Source organism: Pseudopipra pipra, chromosome 5 (assembly GCF_036250125.1).
Source record: "Pseudopipra pipra isolate bDixPip1 chromosome 5, bDixPip1.hap1, whole genome shotgun sequence".
NCBI lineage: Eukaryota > Metazoa > Chordata > Aves > Passeriformes > Pipridae > Pseudopipra > Pseudopipra pipra.
In genome coordinates this window covers 58,590,041-58,610,761 of record NC_087553.1, presented here as the reverse complement: position 1 = coordinate 58,610,761, position 20,721 = coordinate 58,590,041, and the positions used below count along the sequence as shown (strand labels likewise).

Sequence of the window (20,721 nt, the reverse complement as noted above, 5' to 3'; positions counted from 1 at the left end):
TTCTTCCTCTCTAATTAATATGATCGTTGCATTTACAGCATGCTATAAAGAAACAGTCTTGCTTCATGGGAAACCTCAGTGCTTGTCTTAGTGCCTATGTGGCAACTTAATATAGTATTGGCAACAAAATCCACCAATTTCTAGCAGCACTTACTGCTCGATGTTAGCAATATTTTGGGAATGACTGCTCAAGGCTAATCACTGTCCTCTCTGTTTTTTGTTGATTATACTTGTGGCAAACCTAAAAATATTTTTCCTATGCTTTATAGCAGATAAAAATTAAGAAAAAAAATCATCTTGTGGAAACACTGTGCCATTTCCACACAAAATCCTGCATCTGCTTGTTAATATGCAATTCCCGATACTGTGAACTTTCATAGAGGTTAGAGATGAGAAAGACCTTTTAGGTCACCTAGTCCTCCCCTTGTACATAGAGTAGATTCACATAAGGCACAGTCATGTCCCCTCTGCACTGAAAGGGAGCATTCTTTTCACATGACATGAGTGCTTCACTGATACTGGAAAGAAGAGAAAAGACCTTTTTCCTGTAAAGGGTGTGTGAGATGAAGTTGTAGCATGTTGGCATAAAAGGCTCTTTGTTAATTGCTATTGTGCTAATGATGCTTTGAATATGAATGTTTTGTAAGCAAGAAACAGGCAATGATTCAGATGAGCAGTGCCTCAAAGAAAACTTGAGCAGGACTGGAAGTGAAAGAAAGTCTTTGGCATTTTGCAGTCTGTTTTTGAATGGGTTGCACAGATTCAAGTAGTCAAGACCATACACATAATAAACAGGACACTGAAGCTGTAGAGTCCACTACAAATTTGTAAAAAAAGGAAAAAAATTATATCACAGTAAAACTGCTGAAGAATTTGCTGACAAATTTGTATGTGTGTGTGTTGTGTCTCTGTCACACGTGCTCTGAGGCATTAACTTTTGGGAAGCTGAAGTGCCTGCTAATCCACCTGGTAGAAATTGCCAGTCTCCCTACTATCAGCCCATATGCCTGTTTTCGTAAAAATATTCTCCCCTATCTTGAATATTTGGTGTATATTTCTAAGTTGGTGACTTTATAAATCTTTGTAACGTGCAGTTAAAAATATCTACCTTTTGACATCTAGCTTTTGGCTAGCTAAAATTTAGGAATTTGCAGATTATTTTAGGATACACAGTATGCATATATGTTATGTCATTATGGCATAAGATATCTGAATAATCTTGTGTATACTAATATATATGTATTTCTGTTCTTGAACAAAGGAATTAATAAATATGTAAATAGGCTCTGCACATATGAAATTATGAAAGTGTTTTTTTCAATTCAACAGTAGAAAGTTTGCGAATTGTCGTACAATTTAATACAAATTATTTCTGTTATTCACATACAACTACAATGGTTAAATAGTATCCTGCTGACAAGAGTAAAATACTGCAGTGAAGTGTTAATAGCAACTTTTATTTCTAGTACAGTAAATGCGTAAATACATATATACATGCCTTATTACATAATTATGCTTCCAGGGATAATTTAAAGGGCCATTTTGCTATGTGAAAGTATAGAAAATTTGTGGAGTTTCCCTGGGAAGACCTCTTAAAGATTTTTTTTTAATATGTTTAAAATGTTGAGTCTAAATGAACACTTAAATAGTTCAGTATTGTACTTAAGAGAAGCATAGAGAACTAACAGTTGTTGTTTCTTAATCTGCAAGGGGCTATTTCCAAGCTGCAGACTCAGGCAATCAGTGCTTTGTTCAGAGGAACCCTCAAGAAACCCATTGCCAGTTTTGCCTGAGTCAGGACTGTGAACATGTACCGTTTGTATTGTTACACAATGTAGATATTTCCAATAAGGCTTCCCCAATGCTCTTAAAAAACAAGAGTCGGTTGAGAAAGCTCTTTGCAGACAGTTACTGTTAAAAGAAAACAATTACATTTTTGCAGATGGAGTATTCTAACCTGCTTCCATCAGCAGGTTAAGGTTACAGTCAGGGCCAGGTTAAATTTGTGGGATTTTAAACTCCTGTGTGTGTCCAGTGTTGATGTTTAGTTTGTTTTATTTCGCTTAAGCTTTTCAATGTACAAAAAAAAAAGAAAAGGCAAGAATAGGAGATATAAAAGTTAGATGATTAACCTTTAGGAACACCCAGTGTTTTGTTATTGATGTGGCCTTATTGTAGCTGACAGTAGACCATTGAGTCGTTTGGGATATAATAAGGGAAGATGAGTATACTCCTATGAAAGTTAAATAGGAATCCTATAGAAATAATACTAAAAATCTATAGAACTGCCATTGAATTGTATAAGCTGCCTTAAGAGTTTGTAGAAATGTGAGCATTCTCTGAAAATCAGTACTGGATGTCTTTCTAAAAGTTGTTATATCTCAACCAGAAATTCTTCAGATTATGACAGAAATTGCTGAATAAACTTTATGGCCTTCATAAAGCTGAAGATCAGATCTGATTAATTTAACTTATTGTTTCTCTCCCTAAAATGTATAACTGTCCTGTTTCCTGTAAAGGAGTGCAATGCAAAAAATTAGCTTTGTCTCTGTATCCTGACCTTATCAACTACTTCGTGCCTGGTGGTCTGGATTTTTACAATTGGAGCAGTTGCTGGAGATACACAAGTGCTTATGGCACCTAATTTTCAGAATTTGTGGTTTAAAAAAATAAGTCAGAGTATACTGTCTGTGCTTTTACTATGTCCTTTGGCCCCAACCAACCTACACCGTGCAGCTTTTGACAGGGGATAAGATTCCTGCTTGCAAACACAGTGATCATAGCACGTGAGCTATTGCCTGGCGTGGGAGAGAGGCATCATCTCCTGCTTTTTCACCTTATTGCCAGTCCTTCTAGTCTGATTTCCCAGAAATAAATCTGAAAATTTCAAATTAGATTTTCTGATAGTCAAGAAGACAGGGAGACTATTGGCTTTTACAATATCTTTTGTGGCTGTTCATAAATTTGCTGGATGTGTTCCAATAAATAAAATATTGCCTGTTAGGTCAAGAAAGACTATTCCTTCTAATCAGTGACTATTTCTGATATAGAGCTCTTTCTGAACTGCATTGTATTTAATGCATAAAATATCTTAAGAATTTTTATGAAGTAGAATCTGATGAATATTTGAAAATTAATTTGTCTGTGCATTAGGTACCCAAGGTAAAAATGTCCACACAATAGCTGAGTTTTGAAAATGTATTGTATTTGTCTTTGTAAGGTATCTGTCTCATGATTTTATGTGCAATATTTTAAAAATAAATTAAAAATAGAAGCCTTATGTAAATATAAGGCAGTATTTGTTTTATTTTTACAAAATATATACATTTTACAATGTATATACAGAGAAAGCTTTGATAAGTTTTTGTCCAAATTAAGTACAAAATTAGGAAAAATGTTTCAATTCATTTAATTTTGGGAAACAAAGCACTAATATTTATGTATATATGAAAAGCTGCCTTTAAAAAATTATCTGAACTGTCAGTCAAAAATCGAGTTCTATACAGTCATGATGTCAAACTGCTGTCTGACAAGATGTGTGACTGTGCAGTTGAGATATAACATATCCACCTGTAACAGGATTTCCCATGGGCAGTGTATCAATTCAGTGCATGTTATATAAACTAACATCTTTGCTGTATTTAAACACATTTATTCCTCTGTTGGTCAAACACTGGCTAATGAAAGCAGAAATCATAAGGAAAGGCCAGTTTCCAAGCTATCTGAAGGTCAACATCATAGTTCACTATAGTGAGTTTCCTGGGGCACTGACACAAGTTTCAAAAGAATCCCAAGTGGTTATATTAATTGTATTTTCACTGTGAAAGGTAAAACCATAAAGATGTTTCCATTCTTTGTTTTCACCTGTTTCACTCATTTTATTAATTACTTCCTTGATCTTCATTCTTGTAGCATTGATTTGTGTCAAAATCCCCAGCATAATTGTAGCTTATTTTTAATATTTGATGAAAGCAGAAAGTCACAGGCTTACCCCAAAGAGCATACAGTTTACTGTAACACAGCATCTAGTCGTGGAATAGGGGGAAATCACTTTGGGTATGAAATAAGTACAGCTTCATTGCCGAGTTTCCTTTTCTAATATTTAAAATTGTTCTCATAACGGTAGTTGTTAGTCTGCGTCTGTGCTAGTCATCACGCTCATTTCAACTCAATTTGCTTGCATGTTCTGTTCTTACATATGTGACAAAAGGAGAGCAGAGTTTCCCATTGCTCTGGATGTTGACAAAGGAAGCCTGTTGTACTCGAGAACAGGTGAATTATTATCTCTTTTAGTGGACAATAAAATGTCACCACCATGTCACAGCAGCAATACACATGCTGACACTGGACTTTGAAAGCACCAAAAGCAATGAGGGCCACAGCATAACCACTCAGCTCTATGCTTGTCCTTTAAATACATATGGAGAACATTAACTAAAATTCCCAGAAATAGCTGTTGAAAGATTAAAGACTAAGGTATTTCTATCCTAAAGCACATGGAGTTTCACATTCTGATTCTCACTGCTTTGTCCATGAAAAAGCAGCTGTCAAATGAAGAGTGCTTCTTGTTTTATTTTTCTTTTTTGCTTTTTCTTTCTTTTTATATTTGCCTGACTAAGTATGTGCAGAGTTCACTAAAGGTACCTCATAAGTCTGGGTACATGAGCTTTCCACAGCTAGAATCCCAAGAGGGACCATGATTCATGGCTATTGTTTTGGCATGTGTTTTGTGAGCACAAAATCAGATGCTGTGCAATCACATGCAAAGCTGCAGACAGGGTGAAGTGTCCAGAATTCTTTGTCACCCATATCCATGGGTATTTACACTCTGAGGTACACTCTCTGTTCAGACACTTTTTGTAAGGTTGCTTTTGTAAAGTTGCTGCCACCCTTCCTTCACTCCAACCTCATAATCTTTTATTCCCTGCTACTTTCCATTTCACTGAAAACTCTCTACCATGTAACCTAGAGCATGTTTAATTCTTACTGTAACTTCCTCCTTTAAATTCTTGCTTTGCTGTGGTTACGTTGATATGTTCACATGTTTCATAGCTAGGAGTTCTTGAGGTCCTTCTCCCTCTTCCACAGCTGCCCAGCCTTCTCTGCATAACATATGAATATCTGATTCTACTTTCAACTGCAGTAAATCTGGTCCTCCACTGCATACTCTGCTCAGATCATCAGGAGAACTGAAACTGATGTACTTCAGGGAAAAAACCACCCAAACCATTCTGGTCATTTGCCTTCACTTACCTACATTGTCCTGCTGACTCTGCTTAACAACTTACTCAAGTTTTTGACCTTACCCATCAGCCTCAGTAGCTACTACATATAGCTTTGGGCTTTCCTCTTTTTCCTTCCTTTCTTGCTTTATATTATCTGTTTTCCTGTTCTTTCCCATTATAACCCTTCTTGTCTCCATTCTTTAGTATTGTCTTCAAATTCTCTACTTCAGGTCTGAAATTGCCATCTCTCTCCAGTTAAATTTGCTGTTCTCAGTATGCTGGCAGCAAAATGAAATGTGATGAAAACCTGATTTCTGAAAGGTTCATTGCTGGCATAGCACTGATCAGATTTTTAGTAATTTTTACTTTGCTTCCAGCACACTAATTGAATACAGCAGAGCAGAACAGCAGAGGACAGAAACAGAAGACACTGAGTCCTGACAAAGGCTTTCTCTAGGGGTAGGTGCTCAATTAGCATCTTTTGTTAGGCAGCAAGTGCTAACTACCCACAGACAATGTAGCACTAGATCATTCTCAGATTGATAATCATTGAAAATGTACATCTGTGGATATTCAGACAAGTACTGAAATTCTGGGCAAAGTTGTAGGCCAACTTGCCCATTTAAACTCATAGAAAGAATCACAGAATATTCTGAGTTGGAAGGTAACCACAAGGATCATCAAGTCCAACTCTTAATTGGCGCTTTAATATATAATTAGAAAAAAAACCATTTAGAAGAGTCTGCAAACACATGTATTGTACCTGAATAAAATTCAACATGTAGGTTTTGTCTGTATTTATCATTTATTATAACTGTCAGAATGCTTGCTGTGACCCTGTGAGGTTTAGTAAATGATTCTAAATAAAGTGATTTTTTTTTCTGTTTCTGTTAGACTGCATTATAAGGAGTTGAAAAATATGTGTTATATTTGCTACATTATTTTTCCATGTAAGCAATTGTAGTAATTGTCAGTGAAAGGCTAAAGGGTTGAGAACAAATGCAGATACATATTGCAATCTCAAATGAGAGCAATTACAAACAGAAGAAAACTGGCCCTAGAAAAATAAAATGGAAAGAGACATGAGTTGACTGTGAAGCTGACTTTTAGGACACTTTCTGGTTTAGGATAATATTTCTGTCATACAAGTATTTGAACATCTGGATGTAGACGAATCTATTGCTATATCACTGAATCACATAGTATTAAGGTTTTCAAAGAACTGAAAAGAGAGAGGCCAGATAAATACATGGTTTTCTTCTACACTACAAAAAGTCAGATATCGTGTTCTGGTGTTTTTACTCGTGTGCTTTTCATTGTTTTTTTTTATTTATTTATCGTTCAGGGCATCATAATGAGGAAATTCTTCTATTTGTAGACATAAACAGGAAGGAACATAAGAGCTGTTGAATTTCATGAGAGTGCTCTTAGAATCTGGATTCTCTTCAGGTTTTGTTTGTTTAATTTTTTTTAAGCTGTCAGTATGTATTTATTTCACAGTCTTATGAAGATTCAGCAAAACAGGTACCTCTTAAAACTGAAGAGATACCTCGGTGCCTTGCTAAATGCATTAGTTTAAAAGCTTAGTTTTACTTGTTTTAAGTAGTTTTGCTACTGTGGTTTACCAAGTAGCTTCCCATATTCACTAGGCTTAATCCAACAACTTTTTATGCCGGCTTTTTCAGCTAAATTTGTAGAGACCATTCATGTAACTGGCAGGAGTGCCCCTTAGGGAGTCCTAGTTTGGGATGATAATGATGACTGCATAATTTGGAGATCACCTCCTGGATATTATCCTGTGCCTCCTAAATACATATTGTGCATGGTGCAATCAGCACCATTTCTGATAAACCCAGATTTTCATTTTTTTGGGGATATAGGTGAACATTGAAGATGTTTTCTCAACCCAGGGGTTGCAATAAGATTTATCCCTCAGTGGAACCATGACTGGGATGAGCTGCAGGAAAAGCCTCTGCCCTGTCAATCAGTCTTTTGATCTAGTCACCTAGTCTCAATTTGTAGCTTTCCTGTAGACCACAGGAGATCACTTTTTCCCATATATTTCTCAGCCTCAGCTCAAGCATCCCTCCCAATCTTGACAGCAAGAGCTACATGATAAAATGGGTGTCTAGACATTGCTATATTGCTGTTCTTAGAACTGGATAGTCTTCAGTCTATATGCTCTATAAATAATTGAGACAAGCTAACTCTTTGTGAATTAGCACTGCCTCCATTTTTTTAAGTGAAGCAGAATGACTGGTGTAAAAGTTATCCAAGGTTTGTAATGTTTCCTTGCTGTATAGTAACACAGATTGACGTTTGGGGCTTATACACTATTACAGTCAAATTGCTGCTCTAAGGACAGTTCATGACTGCAATGTACACTCTCTCTGAAGGAAAAGGTGGCACAGAAAAGTCTCCAGTCTAGTGACCACTAAGAATTTAGAGGTTTTGTTTCCAGTTCTGCAACAAATTCCTGTGTGACCTTCTAAAGTGATTAATCCTAGGGCATTTCTGAACCTTGGGAATCAGCTATGCCAATCACCTTTCTTCAAAGGTCAAGGACAACAACAGTGAAATAATATATGAAGGTCAAAAAGGAAATATTTTCTCCAATGCATACATTACATCCTGCATGAAGTGCTACAAATTATCATTGGAAAAAATAATGTGAAGGAGAACATCAGTCTGTAAGAAGTACAACTCTCATTTAAGGAGTATGTTTCAAAATGGTATATTCTGTTTGGGGAAATTTTCTGTACTCCCTACTACAATGAGTCTTCTATTTACTACTTCAGGCATCTGGAACTGACTGATAAACATCAACTAAGCTGTCTTTTGGGTCGTTTTTTTTTGTTGGTTGGTTGTTTTTTTTCTTTTCTTTAGTTAGACTCGTGCACCATGGTTTTGCTTATAATTTTCAAATATTCACTTTGCACACTACCTTTTATGCATAGCAGCATGATGTATTCTGAAGTCATAAGTCTCTGTATCCAAATGCTGTTTTAATCAATATACTTATTCAGTTACAAAAAAAAAAGTACCTTTTTATTTTATTTCCAAGTTCATTTTGCAACATTAAAAAAATAAAAAAATACAATGAATTGTAACAATCTGAGTGTTTTAATCTACCAGATTTTATATGGCTGTAAGCTTTTGCATTTACTGCTGCTGAACAAGATTTATCTCAGTTTTTTGCTATCATAAAAAGGTGATGATTTTCAGCTAAAAGATTGACTAGAGATGCAGCAATGGATAATTCCCTGAGTGTAGAGTGAATGTGGGAAAAGGAAGTATAGAAGTAAAGATGATTTTCTATAGAAAATATGTATATAATGTTGACAGGTGAGAAGCTTAGTGACAAAACTTACCTAGTTGCAGTATTTAGCAGAAAGCAATTTGTGGTGTTCTGAAGCACTACTCAGTTGAGCAGTCTTGAACTGGACCATACTGATCATGAATGGAGACTTTTTTTACCAATAACTGGAAATCCATTGCAAATTGCTCTGTCTTACGAAACAGTTAAGATCACTTTGGTGAATAGCTTGACATTATGTTGATACAACCTCTTCTTGCCTCCAACACCTCAAAACTGTCTGAAAAACCCTTGGATAGACTCTATTTGTTCTCCAGTTCAAATGGCATTACCTGGGAAAGCAATTCTACCATATGCTGAGCACTGTCAGTTCCTATTAACTTCCATTTAAGTGAAGGGGCACAGCCCTTCTTAGGAGATGCAGAGTAGTGTCAGCACAGATTCTTAAGCTGAAATTCAGTTCTTTGTAGAAGGTCTGCACAAAGCCTATGTATCATTTAAGTGCCACTTAATTCTTTATAATGGAGCTCGGAGTGGATTTGAAGAATCTGATAGGCTTTTTGCTCTCTTGTCTGCAGAGGGCTGAATTTCACCCCTAGTGAATATACACAGTAAAAAACCAACTACAATGCCTCAGGAAATACACCGTATTCCTTTGCTTTGACTAGTGTAACTCAGTTTCAATTACTGATGAAAATTCTTTGATACTATGCTGATAGAAATCATTGTACACTTTGCTCCCTCCCTACATTACAGTTTAGCTTCACTCTGATATAATGGGCAAGTGAAAAGTGAAAATGCAAAAATAGATGTAGTTTTGCAGACAGGAACAGAACCTCCCTTTTGCCATGGTGTGAGAGAAACGGTGTTGGTGAGGCTCCTGAAGCAAAGCGACAGGCAGATGGGGAAGCAAAATTAAAGGAAAGTGAGAGCCTGTAATGAGGAAGAGACCCCAGGGGGAAGCAGAGTGGGGAGACGTGTGTGGGGATCTGAGGGGACACAGGGATGCTACACATGTTTGGGATTACTTCTGAGGGTGTATTTGGGAATTTTCAAGTGTTAATGAACATTTAATGTTTAGTACTATGGTTTACATTTTTCTGTTACTGGTATTGATCCACACTACTGCTGGCTATGTGTCATTAATAGATTAATAAACCATTTTGATACTACTTTTCTTTTAAACCATATGAACTGAGTAGCTTTTCCCTGCAAAAGCAGTTGTTCTGATTCTCAAGGCCTAAATGCATGAGCTGGTCTGTGTACTTAACACAGAATTGTTGAAGACTTTATGTTCTGTAAAATATTCTTGGTGTGTCCTAAATTTGTGCAGATATAGCCAATACCCAGAGCAAGGACCCCATATATTTGTGATAATACCGGTAGCTGCATTCTGAGATAGCAAGCAAGCAAACACTGAGAGTAATTCACAGAGGAGATACTTTTTTTTTTTTTTTTTTGCGGATTAATTCAAATTATGTTTCCAGAAAAACCTCCCAGCTGAGATAGTAGAGGCAATCTAGCACATATTTCTGAGTTTAACTGACTATTCAGTCTTTCAATGATCCTTCATATTCTTGAAACATTGATAGAAATAGCCATTTTGATATGTGAACTGCGAAAGATATGCATGCAAATGGGTGAGGTTTGAGTTAATGTTTTACTGAGCTTTTTCTGTTAAGCCTGCAACTGAATACATGCCTTCACTGAGAAAGGCTATTATCTGTTACAGAGGAGATGTTAGTCTCAAAGACTGATATCCAGTTATCAGTAGAGCAGTACCTATGGAGCCCAAGCACAATCCAGATTTCTCTGTATTATGTGCTATAAAAACTTAGTGGATTCGCTTCAAAAAATTGTAGTTGTGAAAATTATTTCGGAGTCATTCTACCAGTGAGATATATATTGCCTAATGAACAGTACAAATTCCTATGTAGATGTTTTGGACCTGAAGTGTTTTTTATGATGAAAATATTAATATGAATTTCAAATTAAGCTTCCACCGAAAGAAATCAGTGTTTGTTACATTGCTAGACCTTACCTACAATTGTACCGGAACTGAGGACACAAGTTGTTTCATGTCAAAATATTGGAAAGGATTCTATTAAAAGACTTTAAGTTGCACTTCTATTTCTTGCCATGATCCAGTGGCATTGGGAATTGTATTCTTAGCAATTCCAAACAGAGAAATTCAGGCTGAATCACACATTCAGGTGAGCATAAAGCTGCAACTCCCACTGGGATAGATATGCATTTTAATCTCCTTGGATCCCAGGTTAATTTGGTGCAGTACAAGCTTCTTGTACCCTTATCTTGCCAAGTCTTTCTCCTGTAGTCCTCTTTTTGGTGGACTTATGACTATTGAAGGCATTTTGTGTGTATTAGTGTCCCACATCAACACAGAGGGAGGCATGGTCTGTGTCTCTGTATGTGGAACAAGGTCTGGACTTGAGTCCTAGGACACTTATGTACAAATTGAAGTGGTGAAGCTTTCTTGTAGTCCAGCCAAGGATTGATGAGATGATCTCTGAAGGAACTGAAGATATACATATTGTGAGCCTTACAGTCTAAGCAAAAGTTAGTTTAGGGTACTTTACCTTGTTTAGCATGAGTATATGGCACTCTGCAAGGGCGTGTATCGCCATATTAAGTATTTTATGAAAAACATCCCAAACACCTCAGTCTACAATTTTGTCTGCTGGGGGAGAGTGAAAGAATAACAAAATACTAGATGTTACTAATATTGTTTACTATTCTATGAGAGGGAACTCGGATACTACAAAGGTGAACTCAAAAGAAGTAGTACTACACAGGTAAACTCAAAAGAAGTAGTATTATAGTCCAGAAGGAAATCTACAAGTATTAAAGCTCCTTTTCTCCCTGCCTTGAAGAAAAATTTCTCCCTATAACTCCTTTGCTACTTAAGCTACTATAGATAATTTTGCTGCTCTATAGCTGCTTTATTGCAGCTAGAGCTCTGTTGTTCCAGACTACTTGCTGTGTGTGACTTTTGAGGAAATTTTGCAGATCCAGCTTGCCAGAGACACAAGCATTAAGAGGAGACATAAAACACATATCACACCATCTTTCAATTAAGGACCTTCCTAACTAGACTTCTTTTCCCTTGTAGTAGGGTGTTTATACCTGTCTTGTCCCTCTGCTTATTATTGCCTTGTCCATGATTTCTCAACCTTTGCTTCCTTCAACACCTCTCCGCCTTATGTTCCTAGTTTCTGCCCCTAACTATACGCCTACCATTGCTAGTATCACGGAGTTTCACAACTGCTGTGATTATGCTGACCTCTCTAACTGTTTATTATAGCTTTTCTCTTTACACTGTATGTACCATGTCTATTTACACTGTGAGCACATCAGAATAAGGAGTGTCTGTTCAGGTTTAAGGAGAGTCTAACACAATGGATCCTGGTTGTGGGTCACTTTTAGGCTACCATAATGATTACTTAGGACAATAAGGCTTCAATTGTTAGCCCTTCAGCAATGTTTCCTTGATTGGAAAGAGCATGAAATAGGAAAAATAGCTAGTTTCTATGTTCTTTTGTTTAGTAATAGAGCTGTCTTTTGTTTTATTGCTGGCTTTTAAATTTGAAATGAAATTTGTTGGCACAGCAGGTGTTGTAAATAAGTTTGTAAATTGCCTAGAGCTGTCTACATGATAACCTATTGCTGAATTATCAGATGATGAAAATAGACAACTCAAATGAGAAAGTGTTTAGAGATAAGTGAAATATGAATTCTCCTGCCAATTGTTTTTGGTTTTGTTTTTTCTTCTTCCTTTTCTGTTCCATAGCACGAATTATCAAAACAAAACAGTGGTGTGAAATGCTTCCATGTTTAGAAGGAGAAGGCTGTGATTTGCTAATCAATAAATCAGGCTGGACCTGTACGCAACCAGGAGGACGGATAAAGACAACCACGGTAGGTCACTTCTCGATTCTATACTTCTTTAATTTTTCCATTCACTTTAGTTTATTGAAAAACAAAAAATGAGACTTTAATTGTTTTTCAGCACAGTTATGTAAAGCCTGTTGCCTTATAATTAATCTGTGTGCCCAAGTGTGCATGTTGAAATACAAAGCAAAGTTATCACAAAGGATAAGATTGGAAAGAATAACAAAGGAAATTGTGTCATTCCAATGGTTACTAAGAGTGGAAATCATATCAAGGTTTTCTTAAAAGGCACCAGTGGTTTAGCTAACATTTGTATCCAGCCTGAAGACAGTATCCTATTGCTTCCTTTTACATGAATTTTCTTATGCTGAGGTAGTGTAGGATGTAAAACTGAACAATGGTCTAGCAAGGCAAAAAGAAAGCTTTCACTGGGAGTTCCAGAGAACATATTTTTGCTATTCCCACTATACTGGAAAAGCAAATTGCACAGATCTTTAGTTTTCAGTGAGACCTACAGAAAACATAGCAAAAGATCCCTTCTTCCAGTTTTCTTTTAGTCCTGGTTTGTTGATAAACCCCTCAGTTCTCTGATTGGGTGTCTTGGGGCATGTGCTTTTAGTGAAGCTGAAAGTATATATGACAGTAATAGTTTCTATGGCCTGTAATATATCAAACAGATTTCTAGAAAATGATCTCAAATGCCAGTAATTCTTTGACTTAAAAAATGGAAAAAATCTGAAGAGATATAATAGAGCAATTTTCTGATAGCTTGCTAGACCTCTTGAAATTATTTCCCCTCCTTATAATCTTTTTTTAGGTTTACAGGGAACTTGAGTGTAATTTAAATAAGTGCAATTTCAAGAATATTTAGTCTTAAAAGTACTTATCAGTGAGGACTAAATTAAGACCCATCATCCCCTGCACAATTTCTCTGTCTGAGCAGGAGACAGATAGCAGTATAAAACCTTTTATTGTTTTAGAATGCATGTATTTTGGAAAATTAATGTAATTTTCACTTTTTAAAAAGAAGGAAGATTTGATTGTGCTTTATGAGATACAAAACAAATTTTATGAATTGTCTCTGTTTTGATTCTTCTATATTTACCAGATATATTATTCATTATGGACAGGACTATAAAACTTAACTCAGTCTCTGAGGCCTTACTTAGATATGGTTTGCCTTTAAATTTTTTGCATTCAAGTAATGTAAAAGTGGCATAAAAAAACAATGGAAGGAAATCGCTTTTTTAACATGAATGCCAGCTTTCAAGGGCAAGGAGATCTAATACGGTAGCTTTGTCATACTTGAAATATAGTCTTAAATCTTGTTAATTTAGGGTTTTTTTTCTGTATCTGAGGTAAACGGAAAACCCATGTACTGTGACGCGTTGCCAGCCATCATTTTAGTTCTGTATTTGATGTTTTATGCTAATGGCATGACTGAGTAATGCAAAGTAAGCACAGGATCTATCCTTCAGTTTCTGTCTTTAATGAAGTGATTCAGATATGCTTTCAGATTAAACACCAGAAGCCTGATTCTGAACTCTTACTTGTGTGTATAGCTCTTTAATGCTATTGACATGAATAGAATGACTCATGAATTTGATTAATGTAAATGAAATCATAATCGTGCCCCATCAGTAAAATTAAGGCCATGGCAAGTGTAGTATTATAAAACAGACTCCCCACACAGATACATCATTGTCATTGGTGAGGAGAGATTCTGCCAGAGAGCCAACTGTAGAACAGCTCTGAGCATAAGCCCTCATCTAACATCAAGCAGTTTTCAGCAGTTGGTATCACACATGCAGACACACAACAAACACACAGTACTTTTCAGTCAAGCCAGACTAGCAACTCAGAATACTTATAGAAGCACTGAATGAAGAAGGGGGAGAGAGGAAAAAAAAGAACAAAAACCCACAAGAAACTCTAGTCTATAATACAGTATTAATAACATATTACGAATTAAAAAAAAAATAGGTTCTTTAGCCACTTGGTTGAAGGGTAAGTTTTGGACAATAGTAGTAGATTTGGAAACTATGTCTTAGGATGACTCCATCAAATGCATGACTGTGATTAAAAGAGAAAAAAATTTCTAACCAAAACCATGAGACACTCTTTACTGTAGCAATTCTCTCAGACCAACAGCTGCTAATGCAGTCAAATAATTTCTATTTCAGCTCCTAATCAACATACATGAGTTACCAGGCCTAGCATAGTATTTAAGTGTGCTGGGAAGGGCAAGAAAATTAAATTAGCCACCAGGTAGTATGGGGAAATAAATGCCCAGACATATTGAATTAGTTACTTTACATTGTTATTAAGTAGAAATAATTCTTGACCACATCTCCAGCAATAGCCAGGTTAGGTCCTTAGATTTTTAACTAAATTTTATTTACGCACATATGTTAATTTTATATTTGCAGGCCTTTCCTGATGATATAGCTTGCATCTTAAAGATATTTTTGGTAGTTGGTCTTGTGTTATCATAGTGGTAGTAGATCATATAGCAGAGATATCACTGTTTGGTAAATGCTGAAACAATAATTTGCCACCCATACTAAAGCCAGAATAGTACTGAAATTGGATGAACTGAGACCAGCTGTTGTGATAATACCAGCTTTTGCATTGATTCCAGGAGGTTGTGTAGAAGTGCAGCCTTTTAAGTACTGAGCTTAAAAGTAGCACGTAGAAAGGTAGGACAAGTAGAGATCTTATGTAAGACATAAATTTCCTTTTATGTGAGAATATACTTTAGGACTCATAGTTAAATAAGTTTCTAACAAAAAAAAGGAAGAAATAGGTTTCCTTTTCTGGAGATGAGTTTAAATTTAGTATTTTTTCCATGAAAATTCCAAGCAAACAGCAAATGAAAATACCCATTGCTGCAGAGCAAAAGCACAATTTCTGTAAATTGTTTAGAAAGGGCTGCTGTTACTTTATATTTTGTGTCAAAATTGTTTACACTTTCTATGGAGAGTCAGATTTTTCAACTGCCTAGCACTTTTTGTGATCACTTCTGGAAATAATGCAACCAAATCAGAATTCTGTCCTCACATGGGTAGCAGTGTTTTATATCCATCCTGTGCTCTCTTTGCACATCCATAAAAGACTACACAGGGTGCAAGGCAAAGAAAAATCAGACTCAAAGTATATTCTAAATGGATCTGGATGTCACTTCTGCCCTGTTGTTCTTTCTACAAGGTGTGAATGAACCAAAGATTTTTCATCTGCTAAGAGGCTTTTAGAATTGAGGACTGACTGGGCTAACTGCCAATCTATGTATTAAGAGGATGACTGTCAATACATGGAAACAATATGGGAACTTGTAAAAGAAGATAGCACGAGAATACTACACAATTGTTAGCTATTTCAACATATAAGTACTTTCATATAACAAATGTTCTTACAGTCACTTTAAAATTTCCGGCCTTAAAATTTGTTCTCCCTTCGCTATCCTTATTACTCTTCCAATTATTTATAAAAAATTAAGCTATATGATTTTTTAAAGTAGTGCCAGGAGATATGCCTTTTTTTAAAAGATGTTGCTGAAAGGCCTGTCTATTTTATATTTCAAGTATAAAACTTGCTAGTGTATAGATGAGAAGATACACAATGTATTGGTTTTACAGGGGAGATTAATTTTTAGCACCAAAGTGTGTATATGTTGCCAATGATCCATCACTACCTAATTGTTACTTAATTAATTCCTTCGTCTACATAATGTGATTTCAATGCATGGAGCTTAACAGAACATTCATGCGCCAGTTTCTCGGTAGCTAACCTTTTAAACCTTTGTGATTTTACTGCTAAATTAGCTGAAGTGGGAAATTAAGAAATGTGGAGAAGCTAAGAGAGAGCTCACGGTGGATAAAAGGTGTAATTACTCTGACATGGAGCTCAGTGCTTAGCTGGTAAAATTTACTAAGGATCTAGCTTCACCAAGGGACCTGACTTTCTTAATAGAGTTTACTTACACACAGAGCAACTTAGCATTCCCTACCATTAATATAAATGACATGCTGGCTGGGTTGGAAAGGAAATTTGTTCCTTACCCTGAAAAATACAATACCTATTTGTATTGGCTGCAATCTAAATCAAGATTTTTCTGCAAAGCTTTATCGTACACATATGTATGATAAAATAGATAAAATATACTGGTTTGCTTCTCATCACTGACTTATGAGCAATGTGTTCTCATTCATAACATTACATTCAAGGTAAAAAGATAAATATATACATATATATGTTACATATTTGTAACATACTTGAGAATTTACTTTTTTTTAGACTGAAGACCAGCTGGAAATGTCCTGAGGCCATGGTCTACTGGTCTGAGCTTGGGACTGGGAGCCAGAAACTCCTGAGCTCTAATCCCGGCTCTGACAGTGACTCCCTCTGTGGCCTTGGGTAAGTCACTGAACCTCTCTGCCTCAGTTTCCCCAGCATTAAAAATTAGATTAACAATTCTTAGTTCCATACTTTAGAGAATTTGGGAGTCCTGACTTAACATTTTAGAGGTTTTGAAATTCAGAGTAACTTTAAAAAAAGCCACTGTTATTTATAAATGTCCTTACTGGTGATATTCATGTTGTTGTTAGGTATTCACATAACTCTGGCATTCCTGTACTTAGCTTCACCTGCATTTCAGCTCTGAGTGTTTCTAAATGTGCATTTCACATCTCCACAGGTCAGCTGATTTTGTTTGATTAAGCTGATATTTTGATATCCTGCCAGTTCTAGTTCTGTGTCCTTCTGGGATACAATACCTACCAAAATAAGCTTTCAGGCAGCACCAAAATAGAGCAGTGGAATAATGCATGCATGCCATGCCAATTAAGTTTCCCTCTTCCCCTTTGTTAGAAGTGGTCAATTCATGAAATAGATACAATAAATCCACTTGTCAGCAGTTCATCTACTAAGTTCCTTCACTGTCCTAACTGTAACAGCAACACTAGATACAGACCAAGACTACAGAGGCTACTTTTCAGGAGGCTGGTGTATCTCCTCATCCTAATCCAAAGAATGGCTTTTAAAAACAAGCAGGCAATTATGATCCTGAATTTTCCATTATTCATGGCCAACTGTTGGGGAATCAGAATCTTTGGCTATATTTAAACTATGGGACCATCTTTGCTTAAAGCCCATGAACATTTGTGATTGTGAGTGCCTATGTCTTCTCTTTTTTTGTGTGTCTCTTTTTGTGATGGCATGCCTGCACTGCCTTGCGAGAGATCTTAGCAGCAGCAGAAAGGGCTCTCACAAATGCGCTTATGTGGTGAAATGGATCATTAACTCTTTCAGGTCATCCTCAGACATACTTACTCTTAATTTCTTATTGTCACTAAGAATCATCTCTATTCTTAACTCCTGCTGTCAGCCAGTTAGAGTTTCATGAGCTCTGAGACTATTGCTTCACTAAGCATCATGCATCACAAAGTCCTTTAAAACTAACTCAGGTCTCAGTAGTGTGGTTCTGAAATTGATATTTGAATAAAATTTTCCGAGGCCATACCACATAACTGGAAGCTAGCCTGAAATACCTTTCAAATGTTAAAACGTTTATGTATTCTATACAAGTCAAGAAAGGGTAGAACATGAACACCTTCTGCAGAATGTCTTTGGCAGATATGTTAAGATCAAAGAAGTCATGATATTTCGATTTATGACTGTACATGTGAACTACCCAAACTAGGTTACTTATAATTAACATCTCATTCTAGTGTAACTGCATATCTACAGGATCAGTCCTAGTCATTGTCCAGTGGTTTAGCTGAGCCTTCTAATATTTTGTCATTAATTTGATGTTCTTCTCAGCAGAAATAGCTTTGATTATGAGACAAAATGCAAGTTCTTACCATATCATAGCCATGTGCTTCAGTGTGCACTCTATAGATCTGTACCCCAAGGCCTAAATTCAACTTGTTGTTTATTTTCATGGCTTACAAGAGATTTTTATGCTTTGAACAGTTTCCACTACTCATTGTTCACAAAAGGTATCATAATTTACAAATGGGTCATGATTGCAATACTAAAACTAGATTGCTTTCCATTAATTTCCAAGCAAGTTAGTATGGAAATTGGATGTCTTAAGTCTCAGAGAGGTTAAAAGTTAAGTTTCTAAATCCTGTGTTAGAAAAAAACAGTAGCTTGAGACAATTTACAAGCAGAGTGGTGGGATGGTCTTCATGGCCCCATATTTTAGGGACTTCATGCACTGGGGAAACTAAATTAAAATAAAATTCTCATGATGCTGAAGCCCCTCATGAAGGCACCATGCTATTCCTATTTTGTAAGCTGTGCACTTCTTTGTCATACAAATGTATTGAAATCTGCACATTCTATTTTTCATCATCCTTATCAAAATGCACTTCTTTGTTCAAATAACTGATCTTCAAGTCCTAAGCCAAAATACTAGCAAAGGTTTTGCGACTTTTGTAGACTTTATGTTGAAAGGAGCTGTCAGATACTTGAAGAACTACCTTAAAGATATAAGGTGCCTTCCTCTGTCCTGAATACTGAATACTGGCTCTACTAATGTTCAGTGATTCACACTACCTGAAAAGATCACAATTTACTCCAAGAATAATGTACAGTAAAATGGCAGGGTAAGTTGAAATCATAATTTGTTACCTTCTCAAATGATTCCTTTGAAAAAAATAGGGGATATAGGAGTTTTTCTTCACTTTCAGAACGTGTATTTTCCAGTTATAATGGGGACTTATAATATCTCCATTTTTATTTGTCTTTACAAAGTTACAGAAAATATGAATACCTATTTCTGCATGGGCTATTTTAAAGATATTACAATTCCTGTGCAAATAATTAAAATCACTTTTCAGATAGATAATCTTTACAGGTATATAATTTCTTTCAGGATTCCTTTTTCTTATTTCATGTTTGGAATTTGCTTCTAGCGTTCAGTCCAATCTTACAATGCTTACTTAAGGACAGGGAAGTTTCAGATTCAGTGAGAAAAACTGGTTTCTGTTTAATGCTTAGGAACTATAGTTTTTCTTTATGATATGGATTAATCTATATTTAAAACCAGTTAGTTCATTGTAAAATGAGCTACATTCTGATCTGTCTTGAGGTCTGAACTGTCATTTTCAGTAAGTAACAAAAGCTGATTCTACCCAAGGCAATAATATTGAGTTTCCAATCATCTATTTCATGGTTTTGTGGAACCAATTCTCTTTTCAGTAAAAAAGCCAAGCAAAAAATTCATAGGTTGTTTTTATTTTTTTCTATGCTTTGAAAGTAGAATTCTGAAATGTAAATAAAACCACATGTGCAACTTGGTGAGTTCGCTGACCACTATGTCATAGTGCAAACCTACCCAATAAATTATGGACATCTAAGAACGTTCAAGTGTACCCAAGACTTTAAAAGCTGCATTTTAAGGAATGCCTAAATTGTTAAGTTGGTCCTAATTAAAAAAAAAAAAAAAAAAAAGTTGAATTTGAAATTCTTTACAAATTCTATAATTTTCCAGTATACCAGTAAAAATTATGGGGTTTTATGGGGTAAAATTCTCATCAATATACTCAAAACCAAGAAAAGAACCTACATTTTAAAAATGGAAGTATCAGGACACAGTTCACAGATTCAGTTATCTGCATGGCAAAATAGCAGGCCCATCAAAGAGTGAAGAGGCATATAATAGATTTCGGTATTATTGCTTAGCACTTTAGTCACCATTCACATTTAGGTAAACCTTTCCAAATACTGAAATAGCATCATAACTGGTCTAAGAAATAAGCATCTCAAGAATTAGTACTGAGATGGACAAAAGGGAACAGATAAACCAAGTTTATATTAGTAGTGGTAATATTTGGTCTTTTTTTGTTTGACAATTCTTAGCATAACAAATAGACATTCTAAATCCGATTTAGTTTCCTCAGCTTATCATTTTAGTGCATTCAGATACTTAAGGGTATTGAAGGCATTTATCATAGGGTGAGGATACGTGACATAGAACCTGTAGACCAGTGCCTTTGTGGGGCGACAGCTGAGTGACATGCAGAAAATGCTATTTCATTAGTGGTGTTAAGCAACTAAATCTCATTCCTCATCTTCTAAACCAGACAATTTGATACAGCGCTGCCCACTCCTACCATATATGTTTCATTATAGATTGATATTGTCTGAAGGTTCTGATTTCTTGAATGAATATGAGAAAATCAATTTTCATTTAAGAAGTGACTGGAAAGAGTCTATCGGAGGAAACAAACATGAAGATAACTTGTGCAATTTTGTGCTGTAAGT

General features: G+C 35.8%; 1 protein-coding gene across 16 annotated transcripts in view; it reads left to right on the top strand.

Moving 5' to 3' along the window:
* The window catches only part of TAFA5 (TAFA chemokine like family member 5), a 504,297-nt gene that overhangs the window by 321,382 nt on the left and 162,194 nt on the right, over window positions 1-20,721 (top strand). For 12 of the 16 annotated variants that reach the window (XR_010430895.1, XR_010430894.1, XR_010430896.1 and 9 more), the window contains one exon: window positions 12,350-12,477. The exons of 1 other annotated variant lie outside the window; for it this stretch is intronic. Coding sequence is in view for 8 of the 15 variants with exons in the window: in XM_064656236.1 (XP_064512306.1) it covers window positions 12,350-12,477 (128 nt within the window). In the remaining 7 variants the exon portion in view is untranslated. Of the gene's footprint in view, window positions 1-12,349; window positions 12,478-16,743; window positions 16,864-20,721 lie in introns of all 16 variants that reach the window. 3 more of the 16 variants (XR_010430898.1, XR_010430897.1, XR_010430900.1) reach the window with 1 other exon arrangement.